Source organism: Xenopus laevis, chromosome 2L, assembly GCF_017654675.1.
Source record: "Xenopus laevis strain J_2021 chromosome 2L, Xenopus_laevis_v10.1, whole genome shotgun sequence".
Taxonomy (NCBI): Eukaryota; Metazoa; Chordata; class Amphibia; order Anura; family Pipidae; genus Xenopus; species Xenopus laevis.
In genome coordinates this window covers 148,135,389-148,154,382 of record NC_054373.1, presented here as the reverse complement: position 1 = coordinate 148,154,382, position 18,994 = coordinate 148,135,389, and the positions used below count along the sequence as shown (strand labels likewise).

At 41.0% G+C, this 18,994-nt stretch overlaps 1 protein-coding gene across 3 annotated transcripts in view; it reads right to left on the bottom strand.

The window, feature by feature from the left end:
• Positions 1 to 18,310, bottom strand: part of dtx3.L (deltex E3 ubiquitin ligase 3 L homeolog) — a 45,750-nt gene extending 27,440 nt beyond the window's left edge. Inside the window, exons 1-2 of one of the 3 annotated variants that reach the window (XM_041582541.1) lie at positions 17,668 to 18,310; positions 9,502 to 9,561 (exon numbers count right to left, since the gene is read on the bottom strand). In XM_041582541.1, the coding sequence (XP_041438475.1) occupies positions 9,502 to 9,514 (13 nt within the window). In that variant the 5' untranslated portion in view covers positions 9,515 to 9,561; positions 17,668 to 18,310. The other 2 variants (XM_041582543.1, XM_041582542.1) reach the window with 2 other exon arrangements.
• Positions 18,311 to 18,994: the final 684 nt, after the last annotated feature.

The following is an 18,994-nucleotide window of genomic DNA, read 5'->3' as shown; positions in this document are numbered from 1 at the left end:
TTCTTCTCCTCACCAAGAGAAATTACAACATCATGAAATATTAGTCATTAAGTTAGGCTTGGAAAGTTTCTACATCTACTGAAAGGTTCAAAAGAATCAATATATATATCTCTATATACACAAAAAATGAAACCGCACTCCTAGGGCTTTGATGAAAAAACGTGATAGGCTTTATTTCAACGTTTCGGCTACTACACTCGAGCCGTCTTCAGAAAGTGAAACCCCTAACCCCAACCATCACCTTTAACCCCAAGATTGGCGCCAAAACTGAAGTGTGACATCATAATTTCACATATAAACATACAAAGAAACTTGTAGTGAATAGTGAAATAAAATCACTATAGTGTAGATCTATAGTACAATAGTAGCGGAGTGCAAAAATATATGCGCTATCGTATCGCATTTAGGTAGCTCCTGTGTGACACCTCAATAAGGTAGACCAGTGTGTGATTAAACAAATGAGTGACAACAGCCGCCCCCATTGTCAGATACGGGATTAAGTATAGGTTATTACCTATTTAATACAGAGGAGGACACACAGATCCAAATACGCTCGACTTACGCCCCTTAGACAGTGGTCAGACCAACACGCAGTGTCCCTACCCCCATCTTTGATCGCAACCCCAGTCGGCTGACGAGTGATCCCCATTTGAGCACCTACTTTCATTCTGCAGACTCGCTGACAGTGCCTGGGCCACGCCCCTTGATACGTCACCGTAAGAGGAGTTCCCTGCTGTCAGGCAGAGTATCAGCTGTCATACAGGTGGTTGCGCCAGTCTAGGTCCTTCCCATTTCAGACATCACTCATCACAGGCAAGCCCTATCAGGAGCGCCGAGCCTGGTATTGTACCTGACTCTCGCTCACCAATTTGCGGGCACCATCGCTCTGTGTCTGTGAACCATCGCTTCTAGCGAGTGATTGTCCTATTCGACTATACCAGGCAGAAAAGTAGTAGTGCTGGGTCACATCTTGCAGTTATCCGACCATATACACAAGCCTACTAAGGGTTGTAGGACTGGTTGGTCCATCGCTCTGCCGGGGGCCTTCCCACTGACTCTGTATACAGTATGTATAAATTTAAATGTGCCATATAGGGTGGTTCTGAGATACAGATACATTCTTGCCTGCATTTTGTGAATGGAATAACTAGATGTTAATCTTTATCATGAATAGGTTATATTTATCTATCAGGCTTAACATCTCTCGCTTTTCCCCTTGTGCTATTTACAGTATATGATATTTTTTATTACATTACACTAATTATATAGTAGCAAAAGATGACCCCATCTTTGCCAGGTTAGGATCTCTAGTCTGACTGACTGTATCCATGCCAACGGTTACCTTTTTTTTTCCTTCAAAAAGGATTTTTTAGCTGAAAAATTCTAAGGTTCAGCTGGTTTATGCAATGCTCAACTGGACATATTAACAGTGCTTTCCAACGCCAGATGCTTATCAACCACCTGACAAATGGAAAAAGAGTAGGTGCAACTGCTACTGGATATGGGTTACCTGTGGGGGGCAATGCCATAACCATTAAGTACCAAATGCATATGAACCACAAAACAACTCTGTTCACTGTGCATTGTGTGCTCTGCAGCCACCGTTGTGATCTCCGACAGCTCAAGTGACTCCTAAAAGGACCGTTTGGATATGGTGTCAGCATGATACATGGTCTCCAAGTTTGTCACAGTTCTGCCTAGGTTCTACCTAAAACTGACAATTTTCTGTGAGGGAGCTCGGAAGACGAGCACAATCAGGGCAAAGAACTGAACTATTATTATTATGTCAGGCACCATCAATCACAGCTGCACATAAAAGGGTGTTACCATCTAATAGTTTCTTATTAGAAGATTATTCTGGTGTTGCTATGGCTGATACTTCTAAATCCCTTTTCTTCTTTTCTTGAGAATATGGGGAGCATAGTTTGCTATTTAACTGTATTTTTTTACCTACTGTAATTATATCAGCATTGTGTGCATTTTTTTTAGAAGTATACACCCTTTCTATTGTGTGGCACTGAGGAATATGTAGGCTGTAATAATAACACACATTCTAGTTCCTAAATTCCGACGTGATAAAGGAATATCCTACCATACTCTTTAAGACAGGGATCCCCAAATTTTTTGTGAGCCACATTAAAATGTAAATGTAAAGTTGGAGAGTAACACAAGGATGAGGCATTTTGAGGCCACTGGGAGCAACATTCAAGGGGTTGGTGAACATGTTGCTCATGAGCCACCGGTTGGGGATCACTGCTATATGATCGATTGTCCCCAGTGCTTGATGCTGCCCTCTTGGCCTTTCTTTATTGACAAATTTTGTCCTTAATCCCCATATATAAGTACAAAGTTATAACACTGGCATTATCTTCCCTGATGCTCCGACCACATTCAAACAACCTAAAATCTCATTAACAGTAAGTCTAGGGTGCTGGAAGTGGAGGATTAACAATATCTGAAGGACTATAGGTCGGAACTAGTTTTGCCCCCGTTTAAGCAGCTACTAAAAGAAGGTCTTAATTTTATGCTGCTGTTACTAGGTCTTCTTAAGGTGGGTGGAATCTCGAACTGGCAGGGCCCTAAGAATGGTTCGACTCTGGTTCAACCTTTAAAACCCGTAAAGTATCAGGCTTTTCATTATTCTGCTCTCCAATGTTTTAGGGCAATATCTCTAAATGACCACTGAATACAAACAAAGGAAAGAAGCATACCAGGGCTCATTTACTAACTTTGGGAAAATTTGCCACTGTGAAGTTTCCAATCAGCAACTAGCTTTGATTAATTATAGGGGGTTTACAAAAGCATTTTAATTCTGGCTCTGTTTTGGTCAAAGCTTTAGTTCTACCTTCAGTTTTTAAAGCTAGCTTCACTTTCCTAACAACCTTGGCATATACCAACAGACATACCACAGGGTGCAGTCACAGTCCTTGTTCAGTCACAAAGCAGAGGGATAGCATTAGGTACATATTTTTCTGGGTTTCTGGTAAAGAGGACACAGGGACAAGATTCCAATCAGGCAAACTGATGGCTTTGAGCAAACAGACAGGAATGCTGAGTGAAACTGGCCAGCACGTTGTCTAGGTGGGTACCACAACTATTGTTTTATTATTTCACAGATAAAATTAATTATTGGATGGTGATCAGCAGTCACCAATGGAAGCACAAACCCCATTACAGTACCTATTGAGACCCCTTCCCACTAAATCACCTCTCAAAATTAATTAGGCTCAGGAGACCAAAATGAAGGGAACTGTCTGCAAACTATGAACATGATTTTAAACTTCTACTGCAGTATTGCAAGACAGGTGGGAAAAAGCAGCTTTAGCACATTATCTAACAGAGACAGTCTTACCTCATCAGTGCACACTTCTCCCATACATTATAGCTAATAATAGCAGCTTATCACTCTATATGAAAATCACAGAAGGAAGTAGACCCAGACATTTTCTTTTGAAACCCATTCTACATCACATTGCTTAGCCCAGTGAAAGCACTTGCAAGGCATATCTCACTGTCTTGCCTAAGATATTTTTAATGGAGAGCTAAAGCTTAACAGAGAAGTAGGCTAGAAATGCTACACATTGGGGCAAATTCACTAAGATCCGAAGCTGCGCCAGCAACAGCTTCGCCGCACTTCGCCAGGCGTAGTTTCGCCATCGCTATGCAAATTCACTAAAATTCTAAGTTGCGATCAGGGAGGCGAGCGGTAGCGAAGTTGCGCTAGCGTTAATTCCTAATGCCTAATTTGCATACGGCGCCAAGTTAAACTACAATGGACGTATATGTAGCAGCAAATACATTACACTACACAAGCCTGGGAAACCTTAATAAAATAAAATAGAGTTGTTATTTTTTCCCTATACATGTGCCCACTGTATAGTTCAGGGCCATAGGTTAGGAAATGTAGGGGGGAAGAGGGTACCACCAAAGGGTGCGAAGTAGTGCTAGAGTAGGTCCACTTCGCTAGCAAATTTACGCCAGCGCCCATTAGTAAATCAGCAAAGTAATGAAATGATGTCACGCTGGCGAATTTGCGCTAGCGTTAGGCGATTCGCGCTTTAGTGAATTTGCTCCATTATGTTTTGGGTTTCTGTTCCAAGCCAAGGTGACCACAGTCATTCAACAGCAAATATCTGGGTTTCTTATTCTGTCTGCAGTAGATCTACTGATTCACAGAACATGCTCTGGGCTGGTTTTAATTGCCTAAGCTTTAAGAACCAACTCACAATATACAGTATATATAAACTAAAAGTTATACAAGTTAAAATGGCAGTTAGTAATGAATTCAGGTTCACATTATATGTCATTAAGGGACCCTACTTTTTTTCTCTACGGATTCTGGAATTCTGGGACTTATAGTGCAACAGTGATGGCATTATGGGTGTAAATTAGCAAAATATAGCCACATTACATGACTTTCCTCCTTCCAATCCTATGCCTGTAGACTTGAGAGGATATGTTTCTTGAATATACAGTACAAGCATTCAGCAAGGTTATGAGAAATCAATAAAATAAAATGACTGGTGTGTAATTCTGAGATTGGATAAAAGTGCCATTATAAAGCTATCATAAATGACCTGAAATGATTGTAACTAGTTATTCATTTAGCAGTATCTCCTTAACATGACAAACCTGCAGTACATCAGATAGTACTGGCAAGCAATAGCACTAAATATTATTCAGCAAAGGACATAACTGCCTCCCAAATGTCATTGTATTGCAGGGGTGTAAATGGCGATGCTCTCCATCACTTGACAATGATACCTCTCATCTTCACCCACAGTCCCAATTTTCAGCTTCAAATCACTTTAGCCATAGTGGAAGAGAGACTGCTACCTGCTTATACACAGGGAAAAAGGCAGCAACCAGACTTTCTCAGCCCGTAGGAGTCATTTTTGAATGGTGGGGCAGGGTGAAAAGTGTACATCAACCATGTTTTTCAAACTTTGCACCCTGCCATGAGCGCGCACACAGGGATAGGTGCTTGAGCTCCAAAACATAGAGCAATGATCTGGGTTTTCCCAATGAATGTCGCATGACGTGTGGACCAGGGGGAGGCCCATTGACATCCTGCATTGCAAACATTTTCTTGTCCCCTAACCTGCGAGGTTGAGGTGCACAAATTAGGGGCTGCCTTATGCTCACCAGAAATGCGCTCTGCAACTTGCTCCTTATTTTTAATCAAACGTCAGATCCAGAGAACAGCAATGGCCCAGACACAAGTGAGCACTAAGTGGCCTGGTTTTGCACCTCTAGCACTTGCACCTGAGGCATCTGTAAATAACCTCTCTATCTTTAGTCTGCCTTGGGAAAGGATAGCGCAATTCCAGAAAATATGCTAATTGCTGTTATATTGTCCAAATCCAATTATCAATTCTTGACACCTTCATAAACATACTCTACTACATTCATAGCCAGTTACTGTTGTGTCCAAGATGCACCTGCCTTCACGTGGACACCCCTCTCTACTCGTCAGCCCAGTTCTGATTGGTTGAAAGCAGATATGTGATATCATTAGAGCCAAGTGACAGCAAGCCATCAACATAAGCACCAAGCATTTAGAGCAGTGATCCCCAACCAGTAGCTCGTGAGCAACATGATGCTCCACAACCCTTGGATGTTGCTCCCAGTGGCCTCAAAGCAGGTGCTTGTTTTTCAATTCCAGGCTTGGAGGCAAGTTTTGGTTACATAAAACCAGGTGTACTGCCAAACAGAGTCTTCTGTAGGCTGCCAGTCCACATAGGGGCTACCAATAGCCAATCACATCCCTTTTTTGGCACCACCAAGGAACATTTTTCATGCTTGAGTTGCTCCCCAACTCTTTTTACATCTGTATGTTGCTCACGGGTGAAAAAGGTTGGGGACCCCTGATTTAGAGAGAGGAGGTGCTTGTAAAGAAGAGGAGGGTTGGCAATTGCCTCCCCAGCACATTGTCCCCCTCATTTACTCTGTATCGTCCACTAATTCTTCCAGAAAGGAGGTTATAGTGTATTATATTTTGGTACTGGTTAGCAAAAAAATGCTTTAGGTTTGTACATCTGACAGTCCCATCCCTGATCCTCTGCAAGTCATCAGTGGCCATGCTCTCAATTGACCACAGTGGAGCCAATGAAATTAAAGGGAATCTGTCGTCATTTTAAACTTTTTTTTTTTTTTGCATTTATATAAAAAACACACATCCATAAACACTGTCTGGCAAATAAAATGTTAATCCACAAATCCAAGCATAAGTTATTTTAGTTTGTATTTTGTCATGGGGGCTTCCATTTCTGCTCATTACACATTCATCCTGTGCTGCTCTAACAGCAGGCACAGCATTACCTGTGTGCTTGGAGGCAGCCACTCTGTAATGAAAAGCCAGGTCGCACTTGAGAATCTAGCTGTACACTCCCCCTCCCCTCTCTGCCCATGCGTGATGTTTGGAGGAGAGAGGTCACATGGTTTGCAGGGAACCAATTACTTTCACTTTCCTACGTCCTGCTCTACAGCTGCACTAGCAGCCCCTCCTCCCACAGACACTATCAAAGCTCCTGCCCTTCTGTAAGTTTGTTCTCTGCATTCCTTTGGAGGGGGGAACTTTCTCTCCTTGCTGCCTTCCTAGTTTGTTGTACTGGTTACTAGATGAGGTAAAGGAGCTGTGAGTTCCCTCTGTTATCCACCTCACATACACTGCGCTCCTTTCCTGCCTGCAATACTTCTTTTCAGCGGCGATTCTGACTAAGGAGCCGCCTGAGGCGGCTCCTGCAATGCCGCCCCCCCCTCACCAACTTACGCATCAGGAGGGGAGGCAGAAACATATATATATATATATATATATATCTCTTAGGGATGCACCGAATCCACTTTTTTAGATTCGGCCGAACCCCCGAATCCTTCGTGAAAGATTCGGCCGAATACCGAACCGAATCCGAACCCTAATTTGCATATGCAAATTAGGGGTGGGAAGGGGAAAACATTTTTTACTTCCTTGTTTTCTGACAAAAAGTCATGCAATTTCCCTTCCGCCCCTAATTTGCATATGCAAATTAGGATTCGGTTTGGCTGGGCAGAAGGATTCAGCCGAATCCGAATCCTGCTGAAAAAGGCCGAATCCTGGATTCGGTGCATCCCATATATATATATATATATATATATATATATATATATATATATATATATATATATATATATATATATATATATATATATATATATATATCCATACAAAAAAGCCGCACTCCTAGGTCTTTTGTAGAAAAAAAGGAAAAATTTATTAATTCAACGTTTCGGCAACCACACGTGTGCCGTCTTCAGGAAGGTATATATAAATATTTATTTTTGAAACGTAAGTGTGGGCAGTGATCACAGGACTATCTTATTTCAATCCTTCTGAAGTGGTGTCAGTGGGAGCTTATTCAATTGACAGGCTCAGCAGACAAGGCTCTATTTACATTACAGCAGCTTGTAGGAGGGAGGGGTAATGACATCACTCCAACTTGCAGTGCAGCAGTAAAGTGTGACTGAAGTTTATCAGAGCACAAGTCACATGACCTGAGGGCAGCTGGGAAATGTCAAAATGTCTAGCCCCATAGCAAATTTTAAAATTAGAGATAAAAAAATCCATTTCTTGTTTTGAAAAACGGATTTCAATGCAGGATTCTGCTGTAGTAGCACTATTAACTGATACATTTTGTAAAAAACATGTTTTTTCCATGACAGTATCCCTTTAAGTACTGTACATCATTTCTTTTTAACAATGAAAAAAGATCAAAAGAGAAAGATCAGACGAGGCAAACTAAAGAGATGCACTAATGCAACAATTTGAGTCTAGTCCTAGTAGGAGACCTCTGCACAATGGATGGGGGCCCAGCCTGAAGGCCAGTTGCAGTAAATGCTCAGTTCGTGCGCTGCATTACTGTACATGATACAGCTATGGTTTCCATATACTTTTTATACACTTGTTTATATAGCCTTATTAAATACTTTTAGACTTATTATAAGCAAAGGGGCCTTGTACAAATTGTGCAGTGCAAAGGGGATTTTGAATGATTTTGATGTTTAAAAAACATAACACAATGCCCAGCAATGTGTAAACAAAAGCAACATGAGAAGAGTGCAGCTGAATCCTATCTCTACGTTTGGCTTTGTTTACCTACCCTGAAGGCAAATCCATTTTATTGGAATCAATACAGTTATCCACTGACATATAGCTAATGCGCTGTGTACAAATCTAATAACTGCCAAAATCACAGTGGATTATTTTGATGATCACTATTAATTAAACAAGTAATTTCTCTCCCCTATGGAATGTGACAAATGACAGTGGCCAATCTTTTCCCCATATGTAACACAGCTGTGACCCCCCCCCTAAAAAAATATTGCGAGTCAAACTATTTATTACTCCCCCAGCAGAATGTACCAAATGGAATGATTCATTTCTCTGCCTACAGAAAATACCAAATACAATGGTTCTTTCCTGTCCCCAAAGAAAATACAAAATGAAACCATTCATTGCTGTTCCCACATAATCTATCACATGAAAGTATTTATTTCACTGCCTACATAATACACCAAATGAAAGTAATTATTTCTGTCCCTATAGGTTATACCAAGCAAAAGTATTCATTTCTCTCCCCACAGCATGTACCAAATGGAATGAATCATTTATCTGCCCACAGAATCTACCAAATGAAACCACTTCTTCCTCTCCCCCAAGCAAATACAAAATTAAAGTCTTCGCTCCTGTTCCCACTTCATATACCACATGAAGGTATTTATTTCTCTGCCTACATAATATACCAAATGAAATTAATCATTCCTCTCCCAAAAGATTATACCAATGAAAGTATTTCCTTCCCCCCCTGGAATGTACCAAATTAAACTATTTATTCCTCTCCCAGTGGAATATACTAAATGAAACTATTCATTCCTTTGCAAGTAAAATATAACAAATGAATCTGCCCCCCCCCCTAAAAAAATACAAATGGAACTATTCATTCCTTTGCCTACAGAATATATCACTAAAATATTGTTTATTGGCCACATAGAGTATACCACGTGAAACTATTCATTCCACTGCCTGCGAATGTACCAGATGAGACAAAATGTATTTATTCCTCTCACCAGGGGATATACCAAGTGAAAGAGTTGATCTACGCACAGACTATACAAAGTGAAACTAATGATTCCTTCCCCCCACAAAATATACCAGATTGAACTATTCATTCTCCATATACCAAAATAAACGATTCATTCCTGAAGCTACGGGAGTTGCCATGTTTTTCTTTCTATTTGCAAACCCCTATAACGGGCAGTGGAATGCTCTGCGATACGCAGCACAGCAGGGAAGCAGTTAAATGGAAAGTAATTGCATTTGTTCTCCTGTCAATGGAACAATGCAGATTTCTCTGTTGCTGTTACACTGCTGCCTTCTGCTCATGAATACGCTCGCTCAATCAGACTCATGAATACTCTCGCTCAATCACACTCTGTGCACAACACAATCAAATGAAGGTGCCTTACCTGGAGACCCCATGGGCTGTTTCTACAGAAAGCCCCCCCAAAGGTCCTATTTGATGCGATCTGTTGGGAAGACAAAAAAAAAAAAAGTGTAGAGGCGATCAGAGCTGTGAAGAATAACAAGAGTGCTGCAGACACAAGCTTCCAGCCTTGCTCGGGCTTTACATTGTTAAGAAATAGGGGGATTTCTCCAGCAAGCATCCTCTTGTGGGAAGTCGGCTAAATAGCATTGTTTACATCGGACTCTCCCACTGCCAGAAAGCACCATTTGCTCAATGGCAAGTGACTTTAGGAAGCAGGAAAATAATCCTGATACAGAGGGACCAAAAGGCTGAGATCATGAAAATATTAAGAGCATTCATCTTCATTTACCTGATATCCTAGAAGGAAATAAATAGCTCATTTCACAACCTGCTTTTCTTTGCAAGGCCCTGCTTTACTGTACCGATCTGCTTTACTGTACCGATCTGCTTTTCCTGTCATGTGCTCACATCACTTGGTCCTGCCTCTAGTGCTGGAGTCCTCCTTTCTTTAATCCCTTCACTGCAATGATGCCTTCAGTACCAGCATCCTTTCTACATCGCTCTCTAGGCCCCTATTAAAATGCCATTCATTTTAGGGCAGAATAAGCTTTGATGTGATGCCGAGTTATAAGGGTACTTGTATTTAATGGATAATACAACAATAAAATGGTTACATTTGTACTCACCATTATGTACTCACTAAGCAAGGTTAAATATAAACTTTTGTTTGTCGGCACTTAAAACAAATTATCATTGTTTGGCCATAGCCAAACCAATTAAACTAAGGCAGGGATGCCCAAACTTTTTGCAACAAGGGCCAGATTTGGTGAGGTGGAAATGTGTGGGGGCCGACCATTCAGCCCGACATTCTTTGAACCATTAACATTAAATTACAGGAATCAAGTAATCGTAGCAGTAACATTTGGCACATTTGGGTGAAATGATCTGCCACTCGGTCTATACTGCTGCCTGTGTGCTGAAGGTGTTAGCAATAGACATATACTGGAACGTAGTGATGCCATACTTATTTAGTTTACTATACTTGCCCGTCAGTACGTCTATTGACACCTTCAGCCCTAAAGAAATATGCGAAAACAGCGCGTCTCTCTAGATCAGCAGTATAGACCAAGTGGCAGATCATTTCACTAATGTGCCCAAATATTTCTGCTATGGGATTCCTGATTGCACTGTGCTGGGGGGGCCTCATTAATATTAATTTCATGACAGAGGCTGAGGGCCGGTGTAAATTTGAAAACAGGCCGCAATTTGCCCCCGGGCCACACTTTGGACATGCCTGAACTAAGGGAACGCTACTGTTATGCAAGACTAGACTTAAGCCATAACAAGAAGGATTATCAGTAAAATAGTTTTAAACAACCAGGAAAACCCACAATAGAGGGCACCCCATGAATTCTAAATGTACCAGAGAATATTTTTTTAAACAGCAAGAAAATAAATATGTTGTTACTATAGCTGCACTACACCTAAAAAAAACACCTGCGAAGACAAATACAATAAAGTGTGGGCAAAGAATTGGAAGAAGAGTGGACACATAAAACAGCGAAGGGTAAAAAATATACAGTAGCAGGCAATACGTTAGGCCCAAATACAGTACTGCACATAAGGGTACATAACAACAGGACATACCAATACAACTGCTGTAATATATCGTAAGGGGTGGGAGGAGGCAATAAAAATGCATGAGGGAGGGGGTTTCCCCAGACTTAAAAAAAGACACTGTGTAAGTGGGTTGCCTGTATATAAAGCACACTAAATAAATACTAAAGCATTTATGGGGGAATGTAATAAAAGTCGGTAACTGAAAAAATATTCGCAAGGCGAAAAGTTATGCCTCTATGCGAATTCAATATAGCTTTTGCGAACCTGAAACAGTTTAGCGACCACTTCCAACAGTGGAAGAAGCTTTGCTAATTTTATAGTTAGCGCCAGTACACAGTGAATGTAATAAAACTTATTACTGAAAAAATTATGTTTGCTCCAAAAGATTACGACATCTTCAAGCACTTCTTAAAAGTGGGCAATGCGCAATTAAAATTCAATTAAAAAAACAGTTTAAGGAAGAGTATTATATTGCAAAATTAGCCTTTTTATTCTTATTTGTGCAAATTGTTTTGATCTTTGCGACTTTTATTACATTCCCCCATTAGTGACTTGTTGGTTCAACTGACAGGACAGGACAGATAGTTAGGCCTTTTCAATTTATGCTTCCCTTTTCTTCTACCCCCTTGAGTACTATTCTCTCCCAACCATTTATTTTCTCTCTTCTACTCTTCACCCATAGCTGATTCCCTTTGGTTGTACCCAACTGGTGGCATCTCGGGTGAGTATTACATCTCCATTGCAGCCCACCCAGCCCTCATTGATCCTGGGTTTTATTATTTTCTTATTCTTTTTGGCCTACTCACAAGGGCTCAGAGTGTTTCCCAGCTCTTCTATGCCTCACTGTTTCTAAGTATTTGGTCTGGTTTTCAGCAGATTTAGATTTCTGTGGATTTAGTCCTAGTGGTAGTTTGATGGAAACTGCCAGAATATTCCCAGGCAAAAAAAACAAACTGGCACACCGATCGGTTTGGTTTTTCGAAGTCGCCTGAAGTTTCCTGGCGACTTCGGAAAACGGAACGAACTGAGTGCCATCTCGCCGTCAATACATATTCTAGCCGGCGCAAAAGCATTTTGTGGAAATTAGTCACCCGCAGAAGAGGAGATTTGTTGCTGGGCGACTAATCTCCCCGGAATGCTATGTGTGCCACCACCCTAAATGTTATAAATAAATACTATTATATCCTATTCTAAGTAACCACCAGAACTGAGATACTGTATGTTTGCTTTACACCATATACTGTATATTAGGCTAGCACTAGGAGGGACTTTTCTCATAAAATAGTTATTTTGCTGCAGAGTTTGCTGATGAGAGCTATTTGCCTATTCTCAAAACCCCCCTACGACACTGTTTAGGGTCAGGTCTGTGCAGGTTTGTATTTGGGCAATAACACAGATTTAAAATCAGTGAAGATATAAACAATTCAGCACAGTCCATTATATTCTCAGGTATGATGATGATGATGATGATATCAAATGATTTCTGATATTGATGTCCTCGTATCTGGTTGCATAATTATACAAGTAACCCAAGTGTAGTGTATTTGGAACAAGGTATTATGTCTCTTTTATTACAAGAAATGAACTGACATTTTTAGAGTCTGCTGCCTTTACTGGCAAAGTCTCTCACACATACACACAGAAGGCATTGCCTCTGCTAAAGCAGCTATGCCCAGGGTGCCAGCATCTACACACATTAGGAAGCCATCACTTCCCATACAGTAAAGTGAGCCCCTAAGGCTGTATTTGACAGCAGGATCTCAGTGACAGGCCTATACATTTCATTGAAAAGCAGGTGTGCTGTCATGCCCCGATATGAACCTTTTGCCAAATGATTAAAGGAAGTTATTTAGGTTGAATTTGAGATCCGTGTTCACCCTGTAATGCAAATAGGAGTGCACATATTTAACCGTTGCACCTATGTGTATGGCGCTCCATCTGCAGCTACATTATCAGCATACCCGTCAACTGAAGGCATTGTGAAGATGCCTGGCATTAAGGGGCAGTTAAGGCAGTTAAAGAGAACAGGGGAATTTGGGGAGAGCAGTGATCAGGCCCAGGCCAAGCCAGCTGGGCGCCCAAGGCAACCGGGATGGCCGCTTCGCCCCCTTGCCAGAACAGCTCAGAGTGCACATGCTCGCGTCTCACTATTTATCCCGAAGTGCGCATCTGCGCTCAATATTTAAATTAGTGGAGGGGGAAGACAGTGCCGATGGGAGAGAAAGGGTCCGGACCAGGGGTAGGCTAAAGAGGTACGTGCTTGGTGCCCTCACTTCGTTGCATCCTAGGCACGTGCCTCTTCTGCCTACCCCTAGTTCCAGCCCTGGCAGTTACATCAAGGAAGTGCTGAATGGAAAGTAATTGCCTGCCCCACCTCTATGCCTAAGGCATAGAGGCGGGGCAGACAATATTTGATTGACAGCTGAGATTTTTAAATGAACAGCTACGAATGCTTAAATAAAAAATAGAAATTGGATTTCATGTTTAATTTGAAAAGGACTTTTATTTTACAGATTTTTGTGGGCCAGGTCCACTTTAATAATCCCCTAAAAGGCTGACAATATAATGAAATACAGAGTGAATTCATGGTTTTTGGGGGAAATCTTACTACATACACTCATTTTTCAGTTACAACCAACTCTCATCATGTGGCTTAATAATCCCCTAAAAGGCTGACAATATTATGAAATACAGAGTGAATTTGTGGTTTGGAATAACAGATGAAAATACACTATGATACAAATCAATATTAAATCTGCCAATATAAAAAAATTATGAAAATATGAAAGTAATTAAAAATGATTTTATCTGAAGAATGATTGTTTCAGCAAGAAAAACACCTTATGCTGAACAAGAATTTTATTTCATATGCCCTCTACCTCCCAAAAACACAGTTTAGCCAGTTGTAGTCTCTTACTGGCTAATAACAGACCAATGTTCTTTACAAGGATCAGTTGACATGATTCACAAGTCTTCCTCCTATATTATTTCCTTTCTAATTGGGACTCTACATCCTATACTGGCTGTTCAATGTCAGGTAGAAAGTTTTGATTTAAGCAGCACATTGCAGAACCAAGGCATAACAAACAGTAATGTGTATTGCACTTGCATACACATAAAGTGTGTATTTTTTACATAGTCTGTTGTATCTAAAGTGCCATAACTGGACTATGGCGACGGAACCACAGAACTGTAAGTGTGAAATACTGAGCTAAACATGACATTCCTTAACCGAGAGCCAAGTACTGAACCTGACCAAAATGCGTGTGACCTATTGGAAAACTGTCCGATGAATAACTGATGCACACAGCTTTTCTGTTACTAGCAGTAAAAACACAATTAGCAAAACTCAAGCTAAACTCAGTTTAAAAATCAGTTGTCAAAGGACACAAAAAGCTTGAATTCTGCCTGTGATTTACACACAGCAAAGGCAGCCATGAGAGAAGTTTAGAGTGCAGGCAATACTGATATTTCTGTGTATATTTATTGTGTGATTTGTCTTCCCTGTGTATAATATTATATATATTGTACTTTTATGCACTGTACGGCGCAGTGGCTCCTTAACAGCACTTTACGAATAAAGTTACATACATACATATTTCTAATAAACAAAAAATATACCTTATATACGTACATAAATACCCTATGGTGGACATATTGTTAGACTGATGCTTTGCTTTACTAAACCATAACATTTGGACTACGTGAGCATGTCTTTGGCAAGGAGGGAGCATTTCTTTGGCATGGGGGGAGCATGTCTCTGGAATGGGAAACCATTCTTTTACACAGAAAACACAGTTGGGGGTTGAATGGTCAAATAATAAATCCTCTAACGGGGACCACTCTGCAGTCTATAAGAATCATGCCTGTTGACAGAGCTGATTTTAGGGGGCAACAAGCAGGTTCAGCCATCCTAATGGCCATAATTAGTGGGGCTTTAGACATCCGAATTGCATGCAGAGGGAACTGCCATTTACAAACTCCAGATTTATGCTAGGGCTGCTCTACTCGCCAGTTTCACATGCAGCTGATCTGCAACTCATGGGGGTGTGAAGAAAAAGGTTTTTATTTAGTGTTTTTGGAATTGACAGGCAACACATTTCTCTCCTGCTTCTCTATAGGGCAGGAAACAGCAAACAGACAAGAGCAAAGCTGCCACCCATATGTGAGGCCTTATAGACAATGAGGCAAGATCAGTGGCATAACAATTGGGTAAGAGGAAGAGCATAGTAGGGGTCAGGAATAATTTTTGCTGGGGTTGTTATATGATTCCCCTGGACAAAGGAACAGATTGAATTGCTGCTATTGTTTTATACCACTTCAATAATGAAAGCTTTGGAGCGTTTTTGGAGAAGGTTAATGTGAAAGGGGTATCCAGTTCTTGGTCTTCATAGGGTGCAAAACAACTTTATACAAGGCTCTAGGTAAACAAATAGCTCAATGCCCACCCATACACTCGGCCAAAATGGGCTGATCCCAGGGACCAACAACTGGATCATATTACAGACTTATGTGCTGATGCAGTCCTCAGCCAAATGGATTTTGAAATCACCCACATTTTTGAAGGGGAGCCAAATAGAGTTTACAAAGTGCTTTCCTATAATTGTGCTTGTTTATACACCCGCTGTGCTCCATTGTGCATAAGCTACAAGTCACAACCAACTACCTAACACAGCCTTGGCCAGATAATAAACACAGGGTTGCTTTAAGTATTCTACTCGCATATTACATTATTTGCCAGTAAAATTTTCAGGCAATCAAAGGGTGTATACTTGCAAATCCATGTTCTCTGCATCACCCCTTAACATTAAACATTGAGGTGCCTGAAACATGCTGGAATTCTGGGGAAAACAAATTGCATTGTGGAGAGAATAAAAGGCATATTTTGAACTTTTCAAAAGGATCTTTGCATTAAGAATGACTTTAGAAGCCCCAGATATCACTAATATCTGTATAGGGATAAAATTCAGGGGACTTTTTGAAGGTCTAAGTAAGGGGGTTTCTTAAATATTGCTTAACGCCTCTGCACAGCTTGTTTATAGTCGTTATGCTAGTAGTTGTGCTTTCAGTGTTCATGTGCAGATGATTTGGCAGCTTTTTTCTGTGCCCATTCTGTTGCCATTTATGCTTTTTGGCACTAATCTAGTTCCAGTTTATAGTTTTGGCTAAAGCTTTGTGTTTCAGTTCTGTCTTTGTCAGACTTTTCTACTTCTTATCTAACCCCAGGCCTGTTTTGGGCCTCCCAAACCTCCCAGTTTGCTCTGAGTGATCTTGGCCTGTACTCATGGCATCAGCCCTTGTGGTTCCTGATGTTTGTATTGAGTGGGCCTGTCGAAACTGCTACAGACTACTCTAATCACAGCAAGGTGCTATTTCTCTTTCATCCCTGACCAGAGCCATTCTTCAGGCAGTGTGTGCCAACCCAACAGTCTACTTTCCATTCAGAACAATGATATGAGTATGTATGAGTACCACTTCTGATGACAAAAGCTCCTAGCCCTGGTTTCATTAAGATCAGGCGGCAGTCTGCATAAACTAGCGCTCTATCAACATTACAATAACACACAATTTGAGGAAGGAATAATACAACATATTAATATGGACACATTTTTATGCATATAACACAACATATAAGTACAAAACCTGTGGACAATTACCAATTACCATCTCTAACAGGAAGGATCCATACATCGTTTAAGCTGAGACACAATGCAACTTTCATGCATTTCCACTGCATGGAGGGAGATGCAGCATGGGAATGTTGGGGGAAGGAGAGTTTTGTGGGTTCTGGTAGACCCAAGAACTAAGCAGCAGTGAATACTATAGATGTACTGTCCCCCTATCATGCAGTCACAGTGTCAGACAAGATCTCCCAGCTCCTTTGTAATGAAAAAAAAAAACAGATAATGGAGACTTATTCTGACAGTAGCACTACCGACTGGAGCCCCTCCTCTGTTTTATACATCAACTGGAATCTCTGAGTTAGAATAAGAAGATGCCACATGCCTTGAGGATATGCAAACAAAACACATTCTCCTTGTGTCCCTGTCCATTTCTTTTAATAGAAATCATAAGCTGATGGTTGGAGTGATGATCCCCAGTAAAGTGTCACAAGTTTAACCATGCATAAAAGGAAAGAGTATAGAAGTCAGGCATATGGACATACACAAAGCCCAGCCCTTTTACACCCTTCTGGTACTCTAGCAGATATAAAAAATCTTATTTCTGCATATAAACATACACAAGTTTATAATCAATGTGAGAGCAGTTATCTATTGTATAAATATATATATATACGTACCCCAGAGCAAACAATACACAGCCGGATTCCTTGGCTAAATGCACAGAATCCAAGCACTAAGCCCATGCACAAATTCCAGCACAAGCCTCCCCCCACTCTGTGGTCCAAGGATCCCTAATGTAGATAATGAGATTAAGCAATAGCACACATTTCTTTTCTTGCATGGGTTCTGACAATAAAAGCCAGAGTCAAGGATTGTAAGGAGCATTCTGTAGGATTACATACCTCCCATCAGAGCAGCCATAATAGAGCAGGTCACATGGGTGTTTCGTTGCAGGAATGATGATCATAGCCATAGCAACAGCAAGAGAGCCTGGAAAAAAATCCTGCACTGAATTGGTGCTGGGGATAAGGAGGCTGGAGGTGACACTGACATCGCCTCCCTCCCTCCCAACTCTGTGCCACACACATCCCAGCCAATAGGGGCCCTCAGCAGGCTACATGGGAAACAGCTTGCACACAATTAGCGTGAAGGGTGTCTCCTGAGACATTGTGAGGGTGTCTCCTCAGATGGTGATGAATTGCAGGAGCCGGGGGGGAACCCCCTTTTCCAAAATACAGTCATCTACCTTGTAGGCACCTGCCTGGAGGGAACCTGGTGCGTTCCGAATATTCTAAATCCTAATAGAACATGAGTAATATCATTATAGATAAATCTAGGGCATTAGCATGAGTTCAGTGAAGCATTGGCTGGAAACAGGAGGGGCACACTCCAAGTAGGACAAAGCCGTGTCAGAGAGAGCTATTTTATGGGTGGTTTAGGTGCAAAGTGCTGTCTTTTTTTTTTTTTTTTAAATCACCAATGTAATAAAGAATTTACTAATGCAGGTATGGGACCTGTTTTCTGAACGCTCGGGACCTGGGGTTTTCCAGATAACATATCTTTCCATAATTTGGATCTTCATACATTAAGTCTACTACAAAATCATATAAACATGAAATAAGGCTGATTTTGTTTCCAATAAGGATTAATTATATCTTAGTTTGGATCAAGTACATGGTACTGTTTTATTATTGCAGAGAAAAAGAAAATCATTTAAAATTTTTAGGATTATTTAGATAAAATGGAGTCTATGAAAGACGGCCTTTCCGTAATTCGGATCTTCTGGATAACGGTTTTCCGGATAATGCATCCCACACCTGTAACGTTTTCTCATGAGATTGCCACATATTTCAGTAAAAATGCAAGACACCTTGGTGACTTTTGAATAGAGAAAACCACCCAGGCTCCTTGTTAAAGATGTTAGGATATCTATCAGTGTCCCGTCCCGTTTAGTTTAATGGCTGTTACTTCTTCAAAACAGCACTTCTTCAAGCACCAGTGGTCCATGTGGAGCGAACAATGGGGATTTCCATTTCAACAAAATGGGAAGCAATCTAGGGCAATCAATAGAGTTTTGATCATAACACCATAGTTAAGGTGGCCATAGACTCAAAGATCCGCTCGATCGCCAAACGAGCGGATCTTTCCCCGATATGCCACTAAACAGCATGGCTATATCGGGGGTAATTCAAACGTTCGGCCGTATGGCCGAACGATCGAATTACGGTG